The 22169-nt window shown below is 29.1% G+C and overlaps 3 protein-coding genes across 4 annotated transcripts in view; all 3 read left to right on the top strand.

The window, feature by feature from the left end:
* The window catches only part of LOC100161604 (modular serine protease), a 19255-nt gene extending 1405 nt beyond the window's left edge, over positions 1–17850 (top strand). The window contains exons 2-15 of one of the 2 annotated variants that reach the window (XM_001946455.5): positions 4557–4617; positions 5179–5324; positions 5501–5668; positions 5730–5836; positions 5912–6079; positions 7388–7541; positions 9745–9923; positions 10062–10275; positions 10382–10597; positions 11323–11490; positions 11551–11684; positions 11767–11934; positions 16616–16772; positions 17568–17850. In XM_001946455.5, the coding sequence (XP_001946490.2) occupies positions 4557–4617; positions 5179–5324; positions 5501–5668; positions 5730–5836; positions 5912–6079; positions 7388–7541; positions 9745–9923; positions 10062–10275; positions 10382–10597; positions 11323–11490; positions 11551–11684; positions 11767–11934; positions 16616–16772; positions 17568–17758 (2231 nt within the window). In that variant the 3' untranslated portion in view covers positions 17759–17850. The remainder of the gene's footprint in view (positions 1–4556; positions 4618–5178; positions 5325–5500; positions 5669–5729; positions 5837–5911; positions 6080–7387; positions 7542–9744; positions 9924–10061; positions 10276–10381; positions 10598–11322; positions 11491–11550; positions 11685–11766; positions 11935–16615; positions 16773–17567) is intronic. The other variant, XM_016800469.2, reaches the window with a different exon arrangement.
* The window catches only part of LOC100575039 (mannan-binding lectin serine protease 2), a 24452-nt gene continuing 15923 nt past the window's right edge, over positions 13641–22169 (top strand). The window contains exon 1 of the mRNA XM_029488994.1: positions 13641–13777. The gene's annotated coding sequence lies outside the window, so the exon portion shown is untranslated. The remainder of the gene's footprint in view (positions 13778–22169) is intronic.
* The window catches only part of LOC100572703 (suppressor of tumorigenicity 14 protein homolog), a 6154-nt gene continuing 3717 nt past the window's right edge, over positions 19733–22169 (top strand). The window contains exon 1 of the mRNA XM_029488993.1: positions 19733–20029. Within this exon, the coding sequence (XP_029344853.1) occupies positions 19984–20029 (46 nt within the window). The 5' untranslated portion in view covers positions 19733–19983. The remainder of the gene's footprint in view (positions 20030–22169) is intronic.

The following is a 22169-nucleotide window of genomic DNA, read 5'->3' on the forward strand; positions in this document are numbered from 1 at the left end:
AAGGTAGATAATCCTATAAGGAATCTTGTATCTATTTTTTAAAATCTTAGTTCTAAAAAGAAAATTTTTTACGAATTATTAACTCAAAATAATTTGCTAATTTTCGTGATTTTTACATATTTTGTCAATTTTTGAACTTTAAATGCTAATAAAAAAAAACTGTGACTAAGGATTTTTAATATTTTTAAAATCTTATTGTAACAATATAGTAGGAGCCTTGTATTAAATTTTCAAGTATTTTTACCCAACAAATAAAGTTTTATTGACATTCATAGAAAAAAAAACTAATTAAATTGGAAACTGAAATTGTCCGTAAACAGTTCAAAACAAATCAAAATATTTTGAAAATTGTATCATGTATAGTAAATGGAAATATAAACAACCGGTGAAAATTTCATGTATCTACAGTCATTCGTTTTAAAGTTACACCAAAAACCAAAATCAATTTTCTCGAAAACAGATTTTGCGTAAAAATTACCGTTTTTCCTTAATTTTTCTTTTGTTTTTCACGGCGCTTTTGAAAACTATTTTCCCCCAAATTACTATTAATTATTTAAACCCCAAAGTACCAACTTGATTCACTTTCTTATCATAAAAGGTACTGTTGAAGAAAATCCAAGCACTTTTACTGTCCTAAAAGATGATGACAGACACAAAAAAAAATTAAAAATTAAAAAATTAATAAAAAAAAAACACACACTATTGTAAAATCAATACATTCATCGTTCCACTCAGAATCTAAAATCCTAACTCTGTGGCTTTCTGTTGAGTTAATTTAATCCACGAGGTTTACGTTAAAATCACAGTCACCATATTCGTGTGTGTGTGTGTGTGTGTGTGTGTGTGTGTGTGTGTGATACGTTATAAGTTTACCTTACAAACAGAAACAGCAAAAGCAGCAGATGAGGTACAAACGCGGGGATCTGTTTATGCAGAATTCAGGCACCTGCTGCTACTTCAGTACTTCCGTTAACTCCTAAAACCACATACTTGCGATGATAAAATACAGAACAAACCGCACACTTTTGATAGGTTAACACCGCACAATTTTTAAAATTATTGTATCCAAAAACCGCACGCACTTATAATTTTCAGCAGGGCTTGAAACCGATTGAAATAATTTCGGTTTCGGTTTCGATTTTGTATACCTGTTTTTAATTTTTTCGATTTCGGTTTCAAGTTTTCAATACCGATATTAGAAGATTTCCAGGTAAGTACCTAGCTATCCCCTCTCTATGCGTTATTTGATTTGGTTTCATAGTCACTTTAGTTTTTTATATCAATTTCAACCAAATAAGTTCAGTATATAATAATACAGGATTCAAGTCATATACTCAGTTTTCAAATATTTGTCTTTTAAAGGATCATCCGTTATTTTATTTTACGTTTTTTAAAGTTAAAACATTTTTATATTTGTACGTTTTTTTTTAAAAATCATCAAAAATCGACCATATCAAAAAGAACACGTCGCAGTACAATATGATTCCAATTGTTGTTTCAAAGTCAGTAATCGATATACGACATCTGAGCAAGAAAAGTGTAACTGTTGGATTTTTGGTTGATAAAAATATGTTCACAGTCATTATATTACTCCAATGTAATTTCACAAAAAAAAAATGTTAATGATCGATTTAATACAGTGGTATACATTAATTTTGGATCCAATTTATAGCTCAATAACTAATAATCTACATACTAATAATTGTAAACGTATAAAAATAACAGATACCATGTATTACTCAGCTAATTTAAATCAGCTTACTATCAAATTGTATGTTAATAACCAATTTATCACGTTATCATATAATGATCTCCATCGAATAAAAGAATTACAACTTACAAGAATGTATAGATTCATATATTGTTGAAAAGCAGAAAAAGTTGGTTTCATATCAGTCAACTTTTGATACAGTGTATTCATTAATTAAACCAAGCATTAATATTCTACCATTACCTTGTCAGAGAAATGATTTTACTAACCAGTATATACAAAATTTTGATTTTAGCAATTGTTTCGTACAGAGCGATGATTTCAGTTTTATGTTTGAAATACTTCAATTCCACAATAATTCACTATCAGATATAATATTGAATGATATTAAAATATAACGTTGAGAATTTGAGATCCACGACTGCTTTATCATCAGCTGCAGCAGCAGGTTGTTTTACGAGTGGCGATCATACAGCTGATGACCTTTGTTATCATATATTATTCGTATCATTGTTAACCACGGATATAGATATCCGTGTTGTTAACCGAGCTTGTAATAAACCGTTTTTTTATGAAATTTAAACTATCTTATCATGAATTACTTATTGTTTCATACTTCATAAATGTAATTTTTCGTCGTCCGTACTTCATTGCAGACCAGTTTTGGTTCGGGTTAAAGTACATAACCAAACCCATTTTTATATTAATAATTATAAACGATACTTTAAAATAGCTAATAAGTGAATTTTGTAATTAAACGAAATGTATCAATCAATACTTATTGTTCAGATTTTATAAACCAGTTCATCATTATAATATATTGTTACATTTTTATAAACATTAAATTTATTTTTATTATTAATTAAATTGTAGATTTATTTTTTAAATATTAAATTAGTTGATCTATAATGTAATAAATATATTATTATTTTTTGTATGATGTAATCAATAGCACAAATATCATTCTATATAAGGAGCATACAGAATCGTCGAGTCAGACACAAATCTTTTACACAAGAGGATCCGGTGTACAACGTCAATGCTAGTCCATGCACTTCGACAATATTTTTGCGATTCAAAGCGAGTGCGTACATATTATATGTACCTATATTGTATATCGAGTTATTCCAGCACTCAGCATGAGTGTTTGACTGTCTAAATTAATTATCTCGTATTATCGTATTATCTAACAAATTCACCTTGTTAATTACCTATTCATTCACCTATCTATTCACTTTTTGCAATATAAGGTTATATCTACTATTACTATCATCGTATTATAGACCACATATGATATTATTACACAGTTAAACAATCAGTGATGTATTTTGGGTATTTTGTCGGGGGATGTCCAACATTTATAGAAACCTCACAAATAACATTTTTAGAATTATTATCTTTACTAATATTTTAGATTCTGAGTGGAACGATGAATGTACTGATTTTACAATGATGTGTGTTTTTTTTTTATTTTTTTTTTATTTTCTTATTTTTTTTTTATTTTTTATTTATTTTAGATTCTGAGTGGAACGATGAATGTATTGATTTTACAATGATGTGTGTTTTTTTTTTATTTTTTATTTTTTTTGTGTCTGTGTACACGATAAGTAGTCGAAATAATGCTATACGATTTTCAACTTCAGTATCTTGTTCGATCAGAAAGTGAATATCGTTGGTACTTTGGGGAGGTCAAAATTTAAATTTCCCAGTAGTTTTCAAGAACGCAGGGGAAATAAAAATAAAAACTAAGGAAAAACGGGATTTTTTACGCAAAAACTGTTTCCGACAAAATTGATTTTGGTTTTCAGTATAATTTTAAAACGAATAATTGTAGTTACTTGAAATGTGTACCTTATGTTTATTTTATCAATTCCTGTACTTGATAAAATGTTCAAAATATTTACAAGGTGCCATGTTCAACTTTAATAGCTAAGACTGAACAATTAAAACATGAATCCTTGAACTAGAATGTCAAGTATAGAAATTGATATAACAAACAAAAGGTATAAATTTCAAGTATCTACAGTTATTCGATTTTTAATTACACTGAAAACTAAAATCGATTTTGTCAAAAACAGATTTTGCTTAAAAAAACCTGTTTTCCTTAATTTTTATTTTTATTTTGTCTGCGCTTTTGAAAACTACTGGTTACTTTTGACCACCCAAAGTACCAACTAGATAATTCACTATCAGAAATAATTCTGTTGAAGAATATCTATAAGTTTTATTAATAATTATAAACTGACAAAATTAAAATTCCGAAAAATAGACAGCTACTCCAATATTTATAAATATTTACCAACAAAACCGTTGTACCTACATTAATTTGTTCTCGCGATAATATATTTAAAATAATATTATATGATAGCGATTGTATTGTGACAAAAATTATATTAGTTGTAAGCAGCCTTCGAATGAAACGTGTGGTTTTATTTTTACATTTTATTGACTGGTCAACATGTTTGTTCCCCTATAGGTATACCCAATATTATTTACTAAATTATTTCCAACCCATGCACGATATAAATGATATCATGGTTCGATCCCGGCCGTGGGTGGCGTTTTTCTTCGGACAAGTCACGGTATCTGGAGAGTAGTGCTGCCATCCCCCCCCCCCCCCCCGGGCATGACAGATACCTACTGGTGCCCAATAAAAATCTGCCAAACACACACGTGTTCACAGAAAACCAAATTTCCAAAGGTTAATAACCTCTTTACCTCGGTTAAGCCTCAACCACCCACCAAAAAAAAAAAAATTATATCATATATGATTACAAAATATTTCAAAATATTACCTAAAATATGATATTATTAGTATTTAATTTATAAGGATTCATTATTTTAGCATCCGGAATTTTGTCTGACAGAAAACTCGAAAGACGACAAGCTGTATCATCTTGCTCAGTGTTGGTGACTGTAATATAAATAATTATTATGTTAATATAAGCGGCGAAAATAATGGTGTTTAGGGCCATGGGGGCTTAGAGTCCTAAAGCGTTAATAAACACCATCAACCAATATATGAACTTTATTTAATATTAGGTATTCATAGTACTAACTATAGTAACTACACATTATGATTATTAAGATTAAAACCTCTTTTTTTATGTTAATTATGTAAAAAATTAACTTTATATACTATCCAGTATCTACACATTTTTTTCTATTGTTATATTTTGACCACGCATGGGTCATCGAATTCTGACATTCCCTATAACATTTAATTATATATTGTGTTATTTATATTTGCTTGAATAAAGTGTAACTACTAGGTTACTCTTTTTATCAAGTAACTCTTGTCAAGTATTTTTATTGTAGCAAATATTCTTATTGTAACATAATTTACAGATTGTATATTGACAAAGAAGAAAATAAAAAATATAAATTGTATAACATTTTTTTTTTTCTATACCTAAGTGTTAATTGTATTAAATAATAATTTGTTGTACATTTGAATAAAATTGTAGAAACCCTGAGGATATGTTTTATTGTTCAAATGGACTGTGTATTGAATGGTCGTGGGTTTGTGATGGTCGTAAGGATTGTTCAGATGGTTCAGACGAGACCAAAGAGTTGTGTGCTCAATATGAGTATGGACCAAATACGACCACAAGTACAAAATAATAGCTATACTACATTTAATATTATTATTTATATATATATATGTTTGTGTGATGACTAATAGATGCCAGAGTTAATCATATTAATATTAATATAGAATTTCTAATATTATAATATTGTAATATTATATATGTATACATCTAAGGTACCTATCTAATAATGTTATAGATTGCGGAAGAGTGTATTCCAATCGAACTCAATATATCCAAAATGATAAGTTTGAAATTGTTGGAACGTCACCTTGGTATGTTTTAATAAGTCGACAATCTAAAGAAATTATGGAATATCGCTTGTCTTGTGGAGGGTCAATTATCACTCCAAATGTAGTAATTTCTGGTAAAATCCTTATACATTGTATTTAAGAATAAGAATGGAAATTAATTAAATAACTTTTTAGGAGCTGAATGTTTTTGGAGAGATGTTATGTTTTCTAATAAAATATTAGTTCAGAATTATCAAATTATTGTTACTGCTATTGACAATAACAATTATCAAACAAGTGGTGTAAAGTATTAATAATTCAAAGTCTACAAATAATTGGTTATGATATGTATAATATAAACTATATCAATTGTTCAGGTGGAAATAATTTACGTAAAAGAAGGTTATAATGGGAAACATGGGTTTTATGCTGAAGATATTGCTATTATTGTGTTGGTGGAAAAATTTTTGTTTAGTAATGATTTTGTACCTGTTTGTATTGATTGGAATAGTATATATAAAGTAGAGAATGGAGATACAGGAATGGTAAATATGTTGTATTGTATTTTATAGTATCTATGTAGTTTTATTAAATAGGTAGGTACATAAAAAATAATTTGAAATTAGTTGTCTGGTTTAATATCCAAAAAGTGGTCGTTGGTTACGGTTAAGTTATCCACATAAGTTAATACATTTTTGTGCTAGCTTCAAATCGATGAACTAAGAATAAATTCCGAAAACCAACGGCTTATGAGGTTTAAATTAGAGATATCCCGGGTACCCGGCAATATTACTCGATGGCCGGGTACTCGATATCATATTTAAGACTCGGCTCTTACTCGATACCCGGCGTAATACCTACATGTTTACTCGGCCATTACTCGGTACCCGGCGTAATACCTACATTTTTACCCGGCCACTACTCGGTACCCAGCGAAATACTACATTTTTACTCGACTCATATCCAATAGCGAAAACTGATAATCTATTTATAAATATATGCATACCTATAATTAATATAGCAGAATAATCTAAAATTCTAGGGTAATGAATTATAATTTATTTTGGTACATATTGGAATAACTGAACCGATTTACAATAGCCAGTTGATTATAAAAAAATCATGTTTTTCTTCTATGAGTTACAAAAATAAATCTCGTGTTTACTGTTTAAAGACTTAAATTATACTATTAATAATTTCTTAATCACTAATTGTTAGTTGATACTTTAATACTAGTATAAGTAGCATTAAAATTTTTACTCGGCCAATACTCAATACCCGGTTAGTATAAACAATTTTACTCGGCCAGTACTCGGTACCCGGCTTAGTACCAGATTTTCTACTCAGAATTTCTCTAGTTTAAATTATGCTAAAAATGTACAATTTGCCATGTACATTTTAGCCAAAAATGAGGAAGTCGTTTGAATTTAGCCCCTTTAAGTTAATTTACGTCACAACTTTTCTCTGAGGTTTTTTGAAGTTCAAAAAACCAACTTTAAATTACTTTCAGATTGGGCTCTGCAATATCAACAATTAGTCCGCTCTAATATGAACAACATGGGCTACATTGCCTCTTAGCTCATCCCTAATACCTAGAATGAGTTTTGCAAGTATAATTATTGTTGTTATCACAAGTGCTAGGGTTTACATTGGCACCCAAAATAAAACATTTTTGTAAAATCCTTAAACAGTTATCTAATTTCGTATTCGATCTATCTTCAAAGTAAAATACTTATGATTTGTCAGACTATATTTAAAATTACAATTTAATTCATTGCTGATACTTACATAACGAGATACCTATTATACCTTTATTATAATTGTACATTATACAACTTTTTCATATTTTTCAGGTTAGTTTATGGAACGAGAAGAATGACTCACAAATTCTTGTTTTATTAGAAAGATCGGTTCAATATATTGACCCTGTTACTTGTCGACATATAAAACCAGACGTATTTGATCAATATGTGACTATTGATAAGTTTTGTTCCAATTTTACACAGGGTAATACAAATTTAGATTTTGATTGCTGTAGTGATAAACGTATAGTAAGTAGCAGTAAAAATGTTTCGTTTTATGGTGGAGATTTTTGATATACCTATTGTACCTAGTTGATATTTGAGGGTCAAAATTAAATTATTCTAGTATTTTTCTTAATAACTTAAAAAAATAATTAATAATACGCGGATTTTTATGTAACACCAGTTTTAGACAATATCTATATTGTTTTTTGAAGTGAAACTTCTATACGTGCGCTGGGAATAAATTGTCAAGGCCGCGACACACAAGCCATAGGAAGAAAATCGGTAACGATTTATAATAATATTATTAATTGCCTATAGCATCGAAGTGAAGAGATGTTTAGATTAGATTAGATTGGATGAGATTAGATAGATTATATTATTATATTAGATTAGACTAGATTAGACCTCTGGGCAGAAGATTGGCTAATTTAAAAAGGGAGAGGACCATCCCCGGGTGGTTCTCAAACATATATAGAATGTGCATACTATAGATGCATTGGATAGAAAGCATTACGTGTTACATTTGTTAGTGTTGCTGATATTTTCACGCATTTACTCCCATGATTCAAATGGAGAACAAAGCCTTCCAAGAGAAATTTTCACTTTAAAAAATGTATGATAATCCAGATTTATAAATCGTCACTGATTTAGAAAAAAAGAACAATTAATGCATTAAATTATAAGTTTCTTCTCGCAACACAATCGGCATGTTTTTTCTATTTACAACAAAATATTTTCAAAAAACTTCAGTCGTGGTCTCTCTTCAAGGTATTCTAATGATCCAGAATTTAATTTATTACTTATTAGCAAAGCAAATACCTGCCTTGAATTTTTAACAGCTAATACGATTCACACTTGTTTAACGATTTATTTTAATTTATTATTCTTTAAGTTTTTATTTACATAGGTAGCTGATTTTATTTTTGTATAATATGTATTAATGTATTGAAGACAGATATTTTATTTTTAATGTCGAAAATACGAAGACATATTTTTTCTACTGATTTCTTTTTTAACATAATTTTGATTTATTTACCTATACACATAAGTCATTTGGATTTTTAATATTTAATAATTAAATTATTAAACGATTTAAACTAGAGGAAATTATTAAATTTGATAATTTATATAAGTACCGGTGCTAAGAGGAAACAACAGCGATACAAGTAGTATTCACTTGTCACTCTTTTTAAATATGAATTTGACTTTTTTTTTAAACTTATCATTGATTGTTTTACCATCATTTGTAGGAGTGAATATTATGTCTATGTAGGAGATTACCTACAATTATAGGAGTTTACCATTACCCGTAATTATAGTCCGGCAGTTTAGCATGTATTTTGCCTATGCCTGCATTCTAAGGCGCTATTTTGTGGGATACCCAGTTTCGAACCATGATCAAAATGCCACGTCAGATTTTGTGTTAATTTAACCCAAAGAATAATTAAAGGTCAGATTGATTGAGAGATTTTGTTTTCGTTTGCCACGTAAAATAGGCTCCATGGCCCTTTTATTTACCAGAGATTCGTCTCAACTTCGCAAATAATGTGGCCATATCGTAAACTAATAATAACCAATAATCACACGTACCAATGTCATCATCTTCTTTTATGGATATTAGGTTTAAATGATTGATACTGTTACATTGTTCATTATGTTCTTAAACACGAAATAGTGTTAATTTACAAATAAATAAAAAAAAATTTTGCTCTCCACCCGGAAAATTTAACGGATGTCTTTGCACTCACTATTTTACAATATTAATATGTTTAATTTGTGTCTTATGTATAAAATATCCAGTGGTGTACTCAGGGGTAGGGATCTAAGGTTTTTTCTTCCTTTTACAACAAAAATGTATTTACCAATTACCACCATTTCAATACACAGAGTCGATCAATTGTTGGTCATTTTTAATAGATGTAAAATAAATTGTAAAATACCTATGACAAAGGCGTCGGTCATCGTCCATCGATTATTACCACGTATATTACGACCCGAAGACTATATTATATAGATGACCAAGTATCCCGGTTAAACACTCGAGTGTTTTAAATGTAGACTAACTATAGTTTGTTATAACTTATAACCAATTATATAAAAAAATAATGTAAATTATTTACATAGGTAAAACCCTAACCGAACTAAAATCCTGCGTACGCTACTGAAAATATCTCTTGTTTCAGAAACAAAAATATCGGCTCAAGATCTTGGAGCAGGAATATCCTTTTTACACTTTAATTCATATTATTTAACCGGGATACATAGTGTCAATTATGATTTAAGCAAAACAAACAACCCAGTCTTAGGTTTTACAGACATTAAATACCATGTTCAATGGATTCGTGGAGTTTTAAATAAACATGTACGTAACCATATTTCTTTAAAGGTATCATTTAAATTTTAAATTTATTATATTGGCTTGGTTTTCTTAATGACGTTAAAACTAAGATATTTTAGAAAGAATATATATAAGTATATTTAACATTTAAGGTTTTGACAGTTCACAGGGAGTTCGTGCGTTTTACCGACCGTCGAGGGAGTTGTATATTCGTATGAAGGTTCAAATGATATTTTATCTCACGGGACATTAATTAATAATAAACTTACTGTCATTGAGAATTGCGAGGTTGGATATCATAAGGCTTATACATATAGCTTTAGATATTGTCTGGGAAGTGGAAAATGGTTATCCAATTTTGATAAATTGTGTTTCAGTAAGTATTGTGTAGTAGTTCAAATGTTGTACGAATTACTTATTTATTTCTATATTTTAAGTACAAATTGTTGTTATGATTGATTATAATTTATTTACGTTTATAGAAATGTGTCCACCTCTAGAATCAGATAGTTTAGATATTAAATGCAGTCATAATTGTAAGTATGCTAATTGTTCGAATTTATCGATACCCGATACAATAGCAATACCATCATGTAAGCCAACATATATTGCACCAAATGGACAAGATGCTGCTCCACTTGAATTACATTGTCAGTCTAACGGAACGTGGAATAAACAACTATATAGTTGCAATCCACGTAATTGTATTTTTTGTCATATAAACATTATAAGTCTCTAATTTATACATATTTTACTAGTTAATTTATCATTCACTGTATCCAAGTACTTTTGTATGAATTATAAATTATATAATTAAGGAAGTACAATTAATAATCATTATGTTAGGCATAATTGTTTGATGTACATTTTTAAACAGTCATCATTATGCCTATTCTGTAGGTATTATTACGTATTATTAAGAGGAAACCACATGGATATTTGCTGTCTCTGCCTTACAAGCAGTGTTGAGATTATCTAGATAATAATTGCTGATATCTTACCTTATCTAGATAAATATTTTCATAGGACGTTACACCAGCATTTGTTAGTGTAAGTAAGAGCGCTAGTGCGTAACATAATAAATTTACGCTCAGAAGATCCTGTTTAACTCCGTTAGTTTAAAAATTACAGTAAAAGTTATGCGTATATAATCTAGATTCTAGCGTAGGTAAATTAAAATACTCATAACTTACTTTAAAACTGAGAAATCTGAATAAACACATGAACAAAGATAATGTTCTTATCATCAAGTTTCATAATAGGTCGATTCACTTAAATTTTAAAACTAACGAATCTAAACATGATCTGCTGAGCGTCAATTTGGTATGTTACGCACTTGTTAGACGGAGACAACAAATATCCGTGTGGCGTCCTCTTAATCATTATAATTTATATTTATATTTTTATTCAAATATTATTTTAGATTGCGGTAGATTATATATCCAAAACCAAGTATTGATCGGAAATGGCGAAAAAGCACTTGTTGGAACGGCACCTTGGAATGTTGGAATATATCAATTAAAACAAAAAAACTATAATTATGACTTGATTTGTGGAGGATCAATTATTGCACCAAATTTAGTCATTACTGGTAAAATCTTTGTACAACGTATTTTCAAAAGAATAAAAATTAAATTAATATAATTTTCAGCGGCTCATTGTTTTTGGCAAAAAGGTATGTTATCCAGTAATATATCAATAAACGATAGTTTATACAAAATTGCTGTTGGGAAATATGATAGAAATTTTACAATTATCGACAATGATTTTACTCAAATAATGAATGTACGTTATTAATAATTCAAAAGCCTAAAGATAATAAATTAGTTCGACATATTAAATAATCTAAATTAAAACAATTTAATAGGTGGAAATTATTAACCTGAAAGAAGGTTATAATGGACTTACTGGGTTTCATGCTCAAGATATAGCTATTATTGTGTTACAAAACAGAGTTTCTTTTAGTAATGATGTTGCACCCGTGTGTATCGATTGGAATGTTAAATACAATGTAGTCAATGGAGATAAAGGAAAGGTAGGTTGGTCTCTAGTATTATTTAAATAATTACAATATGATTTAATTACTGTCACAAATTATAGATAATTACAATACATAACTAAAAAAAGTAGGCAAATGAATACCGCTCTGCTGAGCAGTAGGTTACAAGTGGATCATTGAAATGGATGGTTTTACATTTAAATGATATAATATCATTGTATACGAAAAAGGATTCTGAACAGTCAGTCAGTCTGACAGTCTGTCGGTCAGCCTCTTTTATAATTATACTTTTAAATCGCAACAAAATAACTAATATCGTTAGGTAGTCTTCGTTTAAATATCTAATTTCGTCCCAAATTACGGACCCAAAATAACAATAAAAAAAAATATGTAGGTATATATATATATTTTTAAGATTTTTCCGTGTCAGTATAAACTACTTATGCTATACCGTGTACTTAATTTTCAACCCTTCAGCTATAAAAACTGAATATGTTATTAATTTGTGACTAACTACAAAATAATTTAAAAGTTTTCATGAACTATGTCAAATTTTAAACATTGAATGGTTATATCAGAATGATGTATACAAACCTTTTCATCCCGTGGCTATTTTTTGTGTTCCTAATATTTTTATGGCTTCCAAATTATTATGAGTAGCAATATATTATTATAAACTCGTATATTTAATGTAGGAAAACTAATTTTAAATTTTGTATTATATTTTCAAATATTTTGATTTTTGACGGAGCAAACATTTTTTTGGCGACAAAAATTTAAAAAAAACTATTAATTATCGAAATATAAAAATAGATAAATATCTAAAAAAAAAGTAAATTTACTATGGAAAATTTAAAGTATCAACGGTTATTAGTTTTTAGCTACATAAAAATAATTAAATAATAAGGAGACAATTAATTTTTGTTCCCCTAATTGCAGGGATCGAAACCGTTTAAAATTTTAACGGTTACGGTTTTAGTTCTTGAGAACGGTTTTCTAAATTTTCTGGTTTTAGTTTAGGTTTTAAGACCGGTTTTTTAAATTTTTTGGTCTTGGTATCGGTTTTAAAAAAGGTTTTTCAAATATTTTATCGGTTTAAAGAACGGTTTTAGAAAATTTTCGGTTTTGGTTTTTGGAACGGTTTTTAAAAAGTTCCATTTTATTTTCCTGTCTAATTACTGTAGATTCGATTTTTATTATCTATTAACTATCTATTAACCGAGTCTAAAGCCCTGAAATATGACTACTTTGTATAATTAGTGTACAATATACGATATAACAAATAAACGTTCAGCAGAACTAATTTCGTGTTATTAACTTGAATATTTTGTACCTAATTTAGGTGCCTCATGCCTACTTTTGCATTCGACATAATATTATGTTGCCATATTATGGTTGAGATCATTATTCGATTACATTAATATTTAATTGTATATTACAATAACATCACACTATATTATTTGTATTTTCAATTTTCAATCATAAGTTTAGTAATAATATATATTATATTAATATTTCGTAATACTCAGTAACTCCATCGGGATTTTTATCAATAAATCCAAACATAATAATTTCTTCGTATAAAAATAGTAGAATTACAAATAATATAACTAACTTTATGGAATTCAAAGAAACCGACATTAGTTTTAAATTTTAATCCGTTTTTCAAGAACAGTACAAGAGCGGTTTTTCAATTCTATGGTTTCGGTTTGGGTTTTGAAAACGGTTTTTTAAGGTGTTAGGTTTCGGTTAAGGTTTTTTAACCGGTGTTTCAAAGCTTTTGGTTTCGGTTCCAGTTCCGGTGTCGGTGCACACGAATTGCGTACCAAGTCAGGTAAACGAACCCTTTTGAACGAATTGCGTCCCAGATGCAATTCATGTTACCTTTTTTTCTATAGTTGAGTGGTTCTTAAAGTGAAAACATAATATCTTATATAATAAATCGTCATATATTCACATATAAAAAAAAATCATAATATTATAGGTTATAAGTCATAGGTTAATATCACTAGTATTAATTTTGTCTGTATTTATATTTATCGGCTAATATGTTAACATAATCTTTAATTTTAATTTCATTATTATTTAATTGATTTATTTTATTTTCTAAAAATTGTATTCTTTCCCTTATTGGTTTTCTTGGTACTCGTCGTTTTTCTAGACTACTTCTTATCAATATTGTTGTATCGGTTTGCATATTTTTTTAAAACTTCTAAAAATGTGTATACATATATTTGGATGAGGATAATCAAAAAATTATAATCCATAGTTACATATTGATTGGAAAGTCCGTATAGTCCGAAATATTTTTATAAAAGTATCTATAAAAGTACAATCCCACTAAAATCTAGTTTTCATATAATAATAATTTTTGTGATAAATATTTAAATTGTTAAAAAATTTAAAAAAAATTTGGAAACCACCAAAAATATGTTAAGGCAAAAAGTAACATGAATTGCGTCCGGGACGCAATTCGTTCAAAAAAGTTCGTTTACCTGTTTTGGTACGCAATTCGTGTGCGCCCTCCGGTGTTCAGAAATGAGAAAACCGCGGTTTTAACCGGTTTTTTGGAAAACCGGTTAAACCGGTTTCAATCCCTGCCTAATTGCCTATACAGGCATTTGCTCCTGCTTAACGTTATTTACTTCGTTCGGTTCTTGAATATGGGTCCGTTGTCTGGATCACCGTACACCGCCGCTAACATTCACATTGGTCGGGTGCAAAACTATTCTATAAGCGTTGTTGTTTGTTGCCTCAATATCCCCCCCCTCCCACAAAACATGATTATACGCAATATTCAAGCACTTAAATTCAATTACCATTCAGCTAAAAGTTATAATTTTGGTATTAATTTCATTCGATGTCTGATCGAGGGTCGAGTCGATACCCCGAGGCTTCTTAAACTACTTGATGTTCATACTCCTAGTAATACTAGGCTACAGTGTTATTTTTATCCCCCTAACATTATGTCGAACTTAACCAGAAATGTTCCACTCTCAACAATCATGCACAATGTGAACTTTATTTTATTCTACCTCTAGGCTTTAGTACGGAAACAAACATTTTTGTTTGTATGTTTTTGGTTTTTTTTTACATTCTCATCTTTAAACGATTCAGATTGTGATGTTTTAGATTCTAAGTGAAACGATGAATGTATTGATTTTACAATGATGCGTGTTTTTTTTTAATTTTTAATTTCTAAATTTTTTTTGTGTCTGTCATCACCTTTTAGGACAGTAAATGTCCTTGGATTTTCTTCAACAGTATCTTTTCTGATAGGAAAGTGAATATAGTTGGTACTTTGGGGGGTCAAATGTAAAATTTTCCCAGTAGTTTTCAAAAGCGCCATGAAAAACAAAAGAAAAATTAAGGAAAAACGGGAATTTTTACGCAAAATCTGTTTTCGAGAAAATTGATATTGGATTTTGGTGTAACTTAAAAACAAATGACCGTGGATACATACAATTTTCACTGGTTGTTTGAATTTCCATTTTCTATACATGATAAAATTTTCAAAATATTTTGATTTGTTTTGAACTGTTTAGGAACGTATTCAGTTTCCAATATTATTAGTTTTTTTTTCTATGAATGTCAATAAAACTTTATTTGTTGAGTAAAAATACTTGAAAATTTAATACAAGGCTCCTACTATATTTTGACAATGATATTTCAAAAATATTAAAAATCCTTAGTCACAGTTTTTTTTATTAGCATTTAAAGTTCAAAAATTGACAAAATATGTAAAAATCACGAAAATTAGCAAATTATTTTGGGTTAAGAATTCGTAAAAATTTTTCTTTTTAAATCTAAGAGTTGAAAATGTAATACAAGATTCCTCATAATATTGTCTACCTTTATCAAAAAAAAAAAATGTCTACAAGAAAGTCAAATTAAATTTTTATGGGCGTTTGAAATTCATATCTTTATAACATTTGATATTCTCTTGATTTCTCATGTGACGATTTTCTTATTTTATTGTAATTAAAAAACGAATGACTGTAGATATTTGAAAATTTCACTGAATGTTAATATTTTCATTTTCAGTACACCATACAATTTTGAAAATATTTTGACTCTTTTTGTTATTATATCTAGATTCAGTCTCCGCTCAGAATCGTTTTTCTTATACAATGATATTATATCATTGAATTCAAATTTAATACCATCCATTATACAGTGACCCACTTGTAACCTACTATACAGCAGAGCGACATCTACTTGCCCACCTTTTTATTATACTTAGTTACATAAATTTATAGTGATGTAAAAAATACTGTTATTATACCTATATTTTATCTTTGTATTTATATTCTATGAAGGTATTATTCTATTTCGAAAAACGCCAAATGGCATTAATCAAATTTAATAAATCGATTTTGTCAAAAACTGGTTTTGCGTAAAAAGCCCCGTTATTCGTTAGCTTTTTTGTTTGTTTTTTCCAACGCTTATGAAAATAATTGTGAATTTTCCAAATTTACCTCACAGAACTACCAACTAGAAAAAATGCTGCCGTTGAAAATCGATAATTTTTTCTACTAAAACAAATGTTTACACACTGAAAAAAACACATAATTATTAAGATATAAAATCTTAAAATACCTACAAAATGTAATATAATTATACGAAAATACGATAATATTATTACCTATAATATATTATAATTGTAATATATTATAATTATAACTGTACATATTATAACGATATTATACATTTACAGATCGTTAGTTGGGGGAAGACGGAAACAGGCATTTCAAGTCCTATTTTATTAGAATCATCTTTACCATACGTCGACCATGATTCTTGCCGGAATATGTATACAGACGGATTTGAATCATTTGTGACTGATGATAAATTTTGTGCCGGTTCTGCATTAGGTAATAAAATATTTAAACATTAATACCATGAACCCATCGACTTAACTTAAATTTATTGGATACAGAATATTGAAGGTAGACTTTTTTAAAAATGAAGATTTACTTAATTAGTATTAAATGTTTAAATTACCTAATGAACCACTTTTTACAATAATTGTAATTAATTTAAGAATACAAAGTACATTCTTATAAATCAAGCATACAAACTACCTATTTACATTTTGTCGGTACCACACGCTAAATCTATAACGTATTGACTTTGTACTTGACAACTTTATTAGTTAATGATCCATAGTATCTAAAAGCCAAAAGGTAATCGGGCGGGCAATGTTGTATTTTGGTGAGGTATAACTGCATAATATTATTACCGTTTTAACTTTTAGTTAAAAAGAAACCACATCTGCTACATATTATACAGGTATACAGGTATACTACCTATATCGAATACCCTTGTAATACCGTACCTGTCCATCATGTGTAATTAATATATGGTACATTTTTTTGGAAGTAGATGACGAATGATTCATTGACGATTAGATAATCACACTATGTAATTTTAATTTGTAATTAGGTAATTAATAATAAATATTAATAACTCCCATGGTTTGAAATGCATTGAATAATCGGCTAACAGTTACTTTCATCACAAATTCCACTTACAAACCCTCGTACTATATAGTACCTGTACATTATTTGTAATTAAAATTTAAAAAGGCATAGGTATCTATATTGTACCCACTAGTGAATAACTGTAAATTATGATTAATATAAATATTATGGATAAAATATTTTTAGTTTCAGGACAAGGAGTGTCTAAGGGAGATAGCGGTGCAGGCTTAAGCTTTTTACACTCTAATTCTTATTATTTAACCGGAATAGCTAGTGTGAATGATCCAAATACAAATAATTCAATCGCAGCTTTTACAGAAATTAAGTACCACATTCAATGGATTCGTGGACTGTATAACAAATATAACTATATCTAATAAGATTATACTAATGATACAAAAATATTTTATTACAATTGTAATTGAAATAAATAATTGAATAAAGCAGTCTTCACTTACCTGTGTAAAAATTTTTAACAGTTCATAAAATTCTTCATTTAAATTAAATATAATAAGTACATAATATGTCATAATACATTGGTAGTACAATGGTTGCTGGTAGACTTACGCTAATGACGAATGATGCCAATAATGACGCAGATAATATTGCAATGATCACCGTACGCTCAATAGCCTCAATTCTTATTGATCAGTCAGTCCGGACTATCTAATAGAGAGGTAGGTACTATAAACGGAACCAAATAAATAAGTACTCACCGAATTGTGAACGATATATGATTTATTGGTAGTCGTTGTATAAATGATCTGCGTAGGAAGAGACGGTGAAGAGCGGGGAGAAAAGAGTTGTCCATTGAGGGTGCTGTATATTGTCACCATTACAGACGTAGTGGGGGAAATGCTGACGGCGGCAGCATGTACATATAATAAGTACATAATATGTCATAATACATTGTTAGTACCTAAGCCTGGGTAAAAAAGGTATGTTCTCATTTGAAAAACAAAAGTTTTTATCGCTTTTTGAGTAGTACAAGAAATATCAGAAACCATATCTTAGGAGTCGTGAAAAACAAAAAACAAATTAAGGAAAAACCGGAGTTTTTAATCATACCCATTTTTTGGCAATATCGAATTAGTTGGAAAAACTCGAAACCAGAGAAACATGAAATTTCCATTGAGCTATTTTTAATAGGCATAAGAAATAATTGTGATATAATATTAAATATTGTAAAAATAACCCAATAATAGACACCGGCGTAGAAAAATAGTCTATCTTTTACGCCGTGTGAAATAAAAAATTGACGCGGACCCGATGGTTTAATCAAGGTTGATCGTGGTCCGGTCGAAGTGTCTGGTTAGGATTGAGGTGATAAAAAACACAACACAAGCACTTTATCGATGTGTGTATGTGCGAGTGTGTTTATACAATATAATAAATTCCGATGATAATGTTTTATTGTTTTATACAATATCATTATTAAATACAGAATTTTGTTATAAAAAGTAATACATACAATCATATCGTATAAGGAGGCGTGTGTATATGTATATAGTATACATTATATATGTGTGTGTATTCTGCACTGAGATGGGAATTTTACCGTAAATTTTTTTTCTGTACATTTACCGGTAAAATGTACGTACATTTTTTAATACTGTATAATATTTGTATTTAGTAAATTTAATACGAACTCAATTACATTTGTATAACTAAACTCAATCATTTAAGTCATTTAACCAATGTACCACTCGTCCACTCCTTACTACAAATATTATATTTATATATATCATAAGTACCTATATGCATTGTTGCACAAACGAGGGCGCCATGAGGTGCTTAGCATCTCCAAACTTATTAGTTATATTGGACTAAAAATATTGTTTAAAGTAAATCAGAGACGATGGTGTTAAAAATTGTCTTAGTAATAATTATTTGCTGGAAGATCTCATGTGCATGATATAAATATAAGTAGGTATATAGCTAGTTATATTTATATCATGCATTGTGGATATATAGATGTCACTATAGCGTTGTTGTGCATATGAAAACAATTGAAATGACTGGTCACTCATTATCACCAAATTTTAAAACGGAAAAAATAATTACCCGTAAAAATTATCGGTAAAATGAACGTAAATTTATCTTACAGGTACAATTTACCAGGTAAAATTAGATAAAATTTACTGAGCTCCCATCTCTAATTCTGCATAATCTGCATAACCAGTATATCCAGTCTTTGGTGTACCTATCTGACGTAAACGCGTAGTAGTAGCAATTATATAATTATTATTAAAACAAGTTAGCAATTTAATAATTTGTTCATTGCCACCTATCTATACGTAGTTTGACCTTAGGTCGATAATGTGATCAAATATAGCTGGTAGTACGCGCATAATATCGAACCGACTACATACTAGCATTGTATTTGATGAAGTGTTAACTTATGAAGTTAATTAATCCAATAACGATACTATCAGTGTTTAATATATATTTTTTATTGTTATAGTATATTTTGGTACACCTTATGTTAGAAAATATTCGGTAAAATATTGTTTAGTGCATAGTGGCATTAATTTCACATAGTTACATTATTGTTTATATATTTTAAATAAATTTACTTTAATCTCAACTCACAGTATTAACAATGAATGTAATGTATTTCTGGTTAATATATTTATACTTAATTGTTGGTAAGTAATATCAGTGTAAAGATTATAATTATAAGTAGAAAATTATGTTAGTTTATACTATTAAATCTAACAAAAAAATAATTATTAATATATATTATATTTAATGTGAAGAGTTGTTAATACTTAATATAACTTTACAATATAATATTATGTACCAATAATTTTTCGAAAACAATAATAATGATAAAACAAAATTTAATTTCAATAACAATATAATTCGAACTGATAAATTAAAATTAAACTTACTATACAAATGTCAATTAATACGGTTTTTAATTTTTATCAGTTTCAATAATAAAATTTATATAACATGTGCGCGCGTGTATTATACGAGGGACGTCCAAAAAGTAAGGTTACAACATGTGTTAAAAATTGAAAAATGGATATATTTAAATTAAATTAACAAGATAAGTGTCAAGACATGTCATTATTTCTCTACATAATCGCCATTAAGATCAATACATTTTTGAAGCCTAGGGACCAGTTTTTGTATACCCTCGTCGTATACCTTCCGCTCCACCACCCGAAGCCAATTACGACAGCATCCTGGACCTCCTCGTCATTTGAAAATCGTTGTCCACCCAAAAACTCCTTAAATTTATTAAAAAGATGATAATCCGATGGTGCCAGGGAGTAGGGTGGGTGAGTCACAATATCCCACCCAAATGAAACAAGCAGGTCCTGAGTGAGACGGGCGGTATGAGGTCTAGCGTTGTCATGAAGGAGTGACACACCACGAGTCAGCATTCTTCTACTTTTGTCCTTGATTTTTTTTTCAACTTCTTGAGTGTCTCACAGTATGCAGTTGCATTTATGGTGGTTCTTTAAGGCATAAAATCGACCAATTCAACCCTTTCCGGTCCCAAAAAACAGATGCCATGATCTTTCTCTCTGAAAATTGGACTTTGAATTTTTTGGTTGATGGTGAATGGGTATGGCGCCACTGTAGAGATTGCCTTTTTGACTTGGGAATATAGTGACACACCCACGTTTCGTTACCATTCACAATTGAGTCAAGAAAAGTTTCACCCTCGCTTTCATACCGTTCAAGAAATTCGCGTGCAGCCAAAAAACGACGGAGGTGGAGCGATTGGAGGACGAACTGTTTGACGCATTTGGCGAGATATGAGCATTTTTAATTTTTAATATTTCACATACCCTTATTTTTCTCGAAAATGAAAATATCGAAAAATCACCAACGCTAAAACCCAGATAATGTTCTTACCTAAACGTTTGATAATAGGTCGATTCACTCTAGTATCAAAACTAACAACTCACTATTGGGAATAGTGAACGAAAATTTGCTGTAGGGAGATTTTCATTTCATATTTATATAGTTAGATACATAATATAATATATTATTATTTATTATGATACTATTGAGTTCAAACCCGGGCTTAAAACCGTTTCCAAAATTATGGGTAATCGGCTCCGTCAGAAGCCGAAATTTTTTTAAGAAACGGTTACCAGTTATCTTGTTCTGAGAAGTGCCGTTTACCAGTTACCGGTTACCTTACACCACAATAAAAAAGCGATTACCAGTTACCGATTTTTAACGGTTTTCAAAATATTTAAATAACCGCTTACCAATCTTAAGCGGCTTAAATACCACTTTTCACATCACATTTTTTCATTTTTGTTATCAACTATGAATTATTTATAATGATGTGTTTACACTTTTCATTAAGTCATTAAATGAGTTACCGTGCCTTCGATAATTCAGTGCTGCTCACGAATTAAGATATACCTAATTAAGATATACCTTAAGTATATCTTAATTCGTGGTGCTGCTGTAACGCTTGGTCAGCAACTTTAAATTGTCATTTTTTAATTCATCACAACCTAGCGAACCAAGAGCGGTTCCATCACGTTAGAAACATACTGGTTAGATGCATCATAGAATTACTGATAACACTTTATTGATATTGTTTGTAATCGAATATAAATTGTGATACTAGTATGATATCAAGACATTTAAAATTTGTATTTTATTTTTCATCACATACGCGAATAACATAGGTAAACTATACAACAAGACGCAGTTCTGTTGGCTATAATATATTATAGTAAGTAGTGACGAGTACTATACAAAAATACTGAAAGTGAAATGATAGTGTTTGTGTTACTTCGAATAAACGAA

This window comes from Acyrthosiphon pisum, chromosome A2, assembly GCF_005508785.2.
Source record: "Acyrthosiphon pisum isolate AL4f chromosome A2, pea_aphid_22Mar2018_4r6ur, whole genome shotgun sequence".
NCBI lineage: Eukaryota > Metazoa > Arthropoda > Insecta > Hemiptera > Aphididae > Acyrthosiphon > Acyrthosiphon pisum.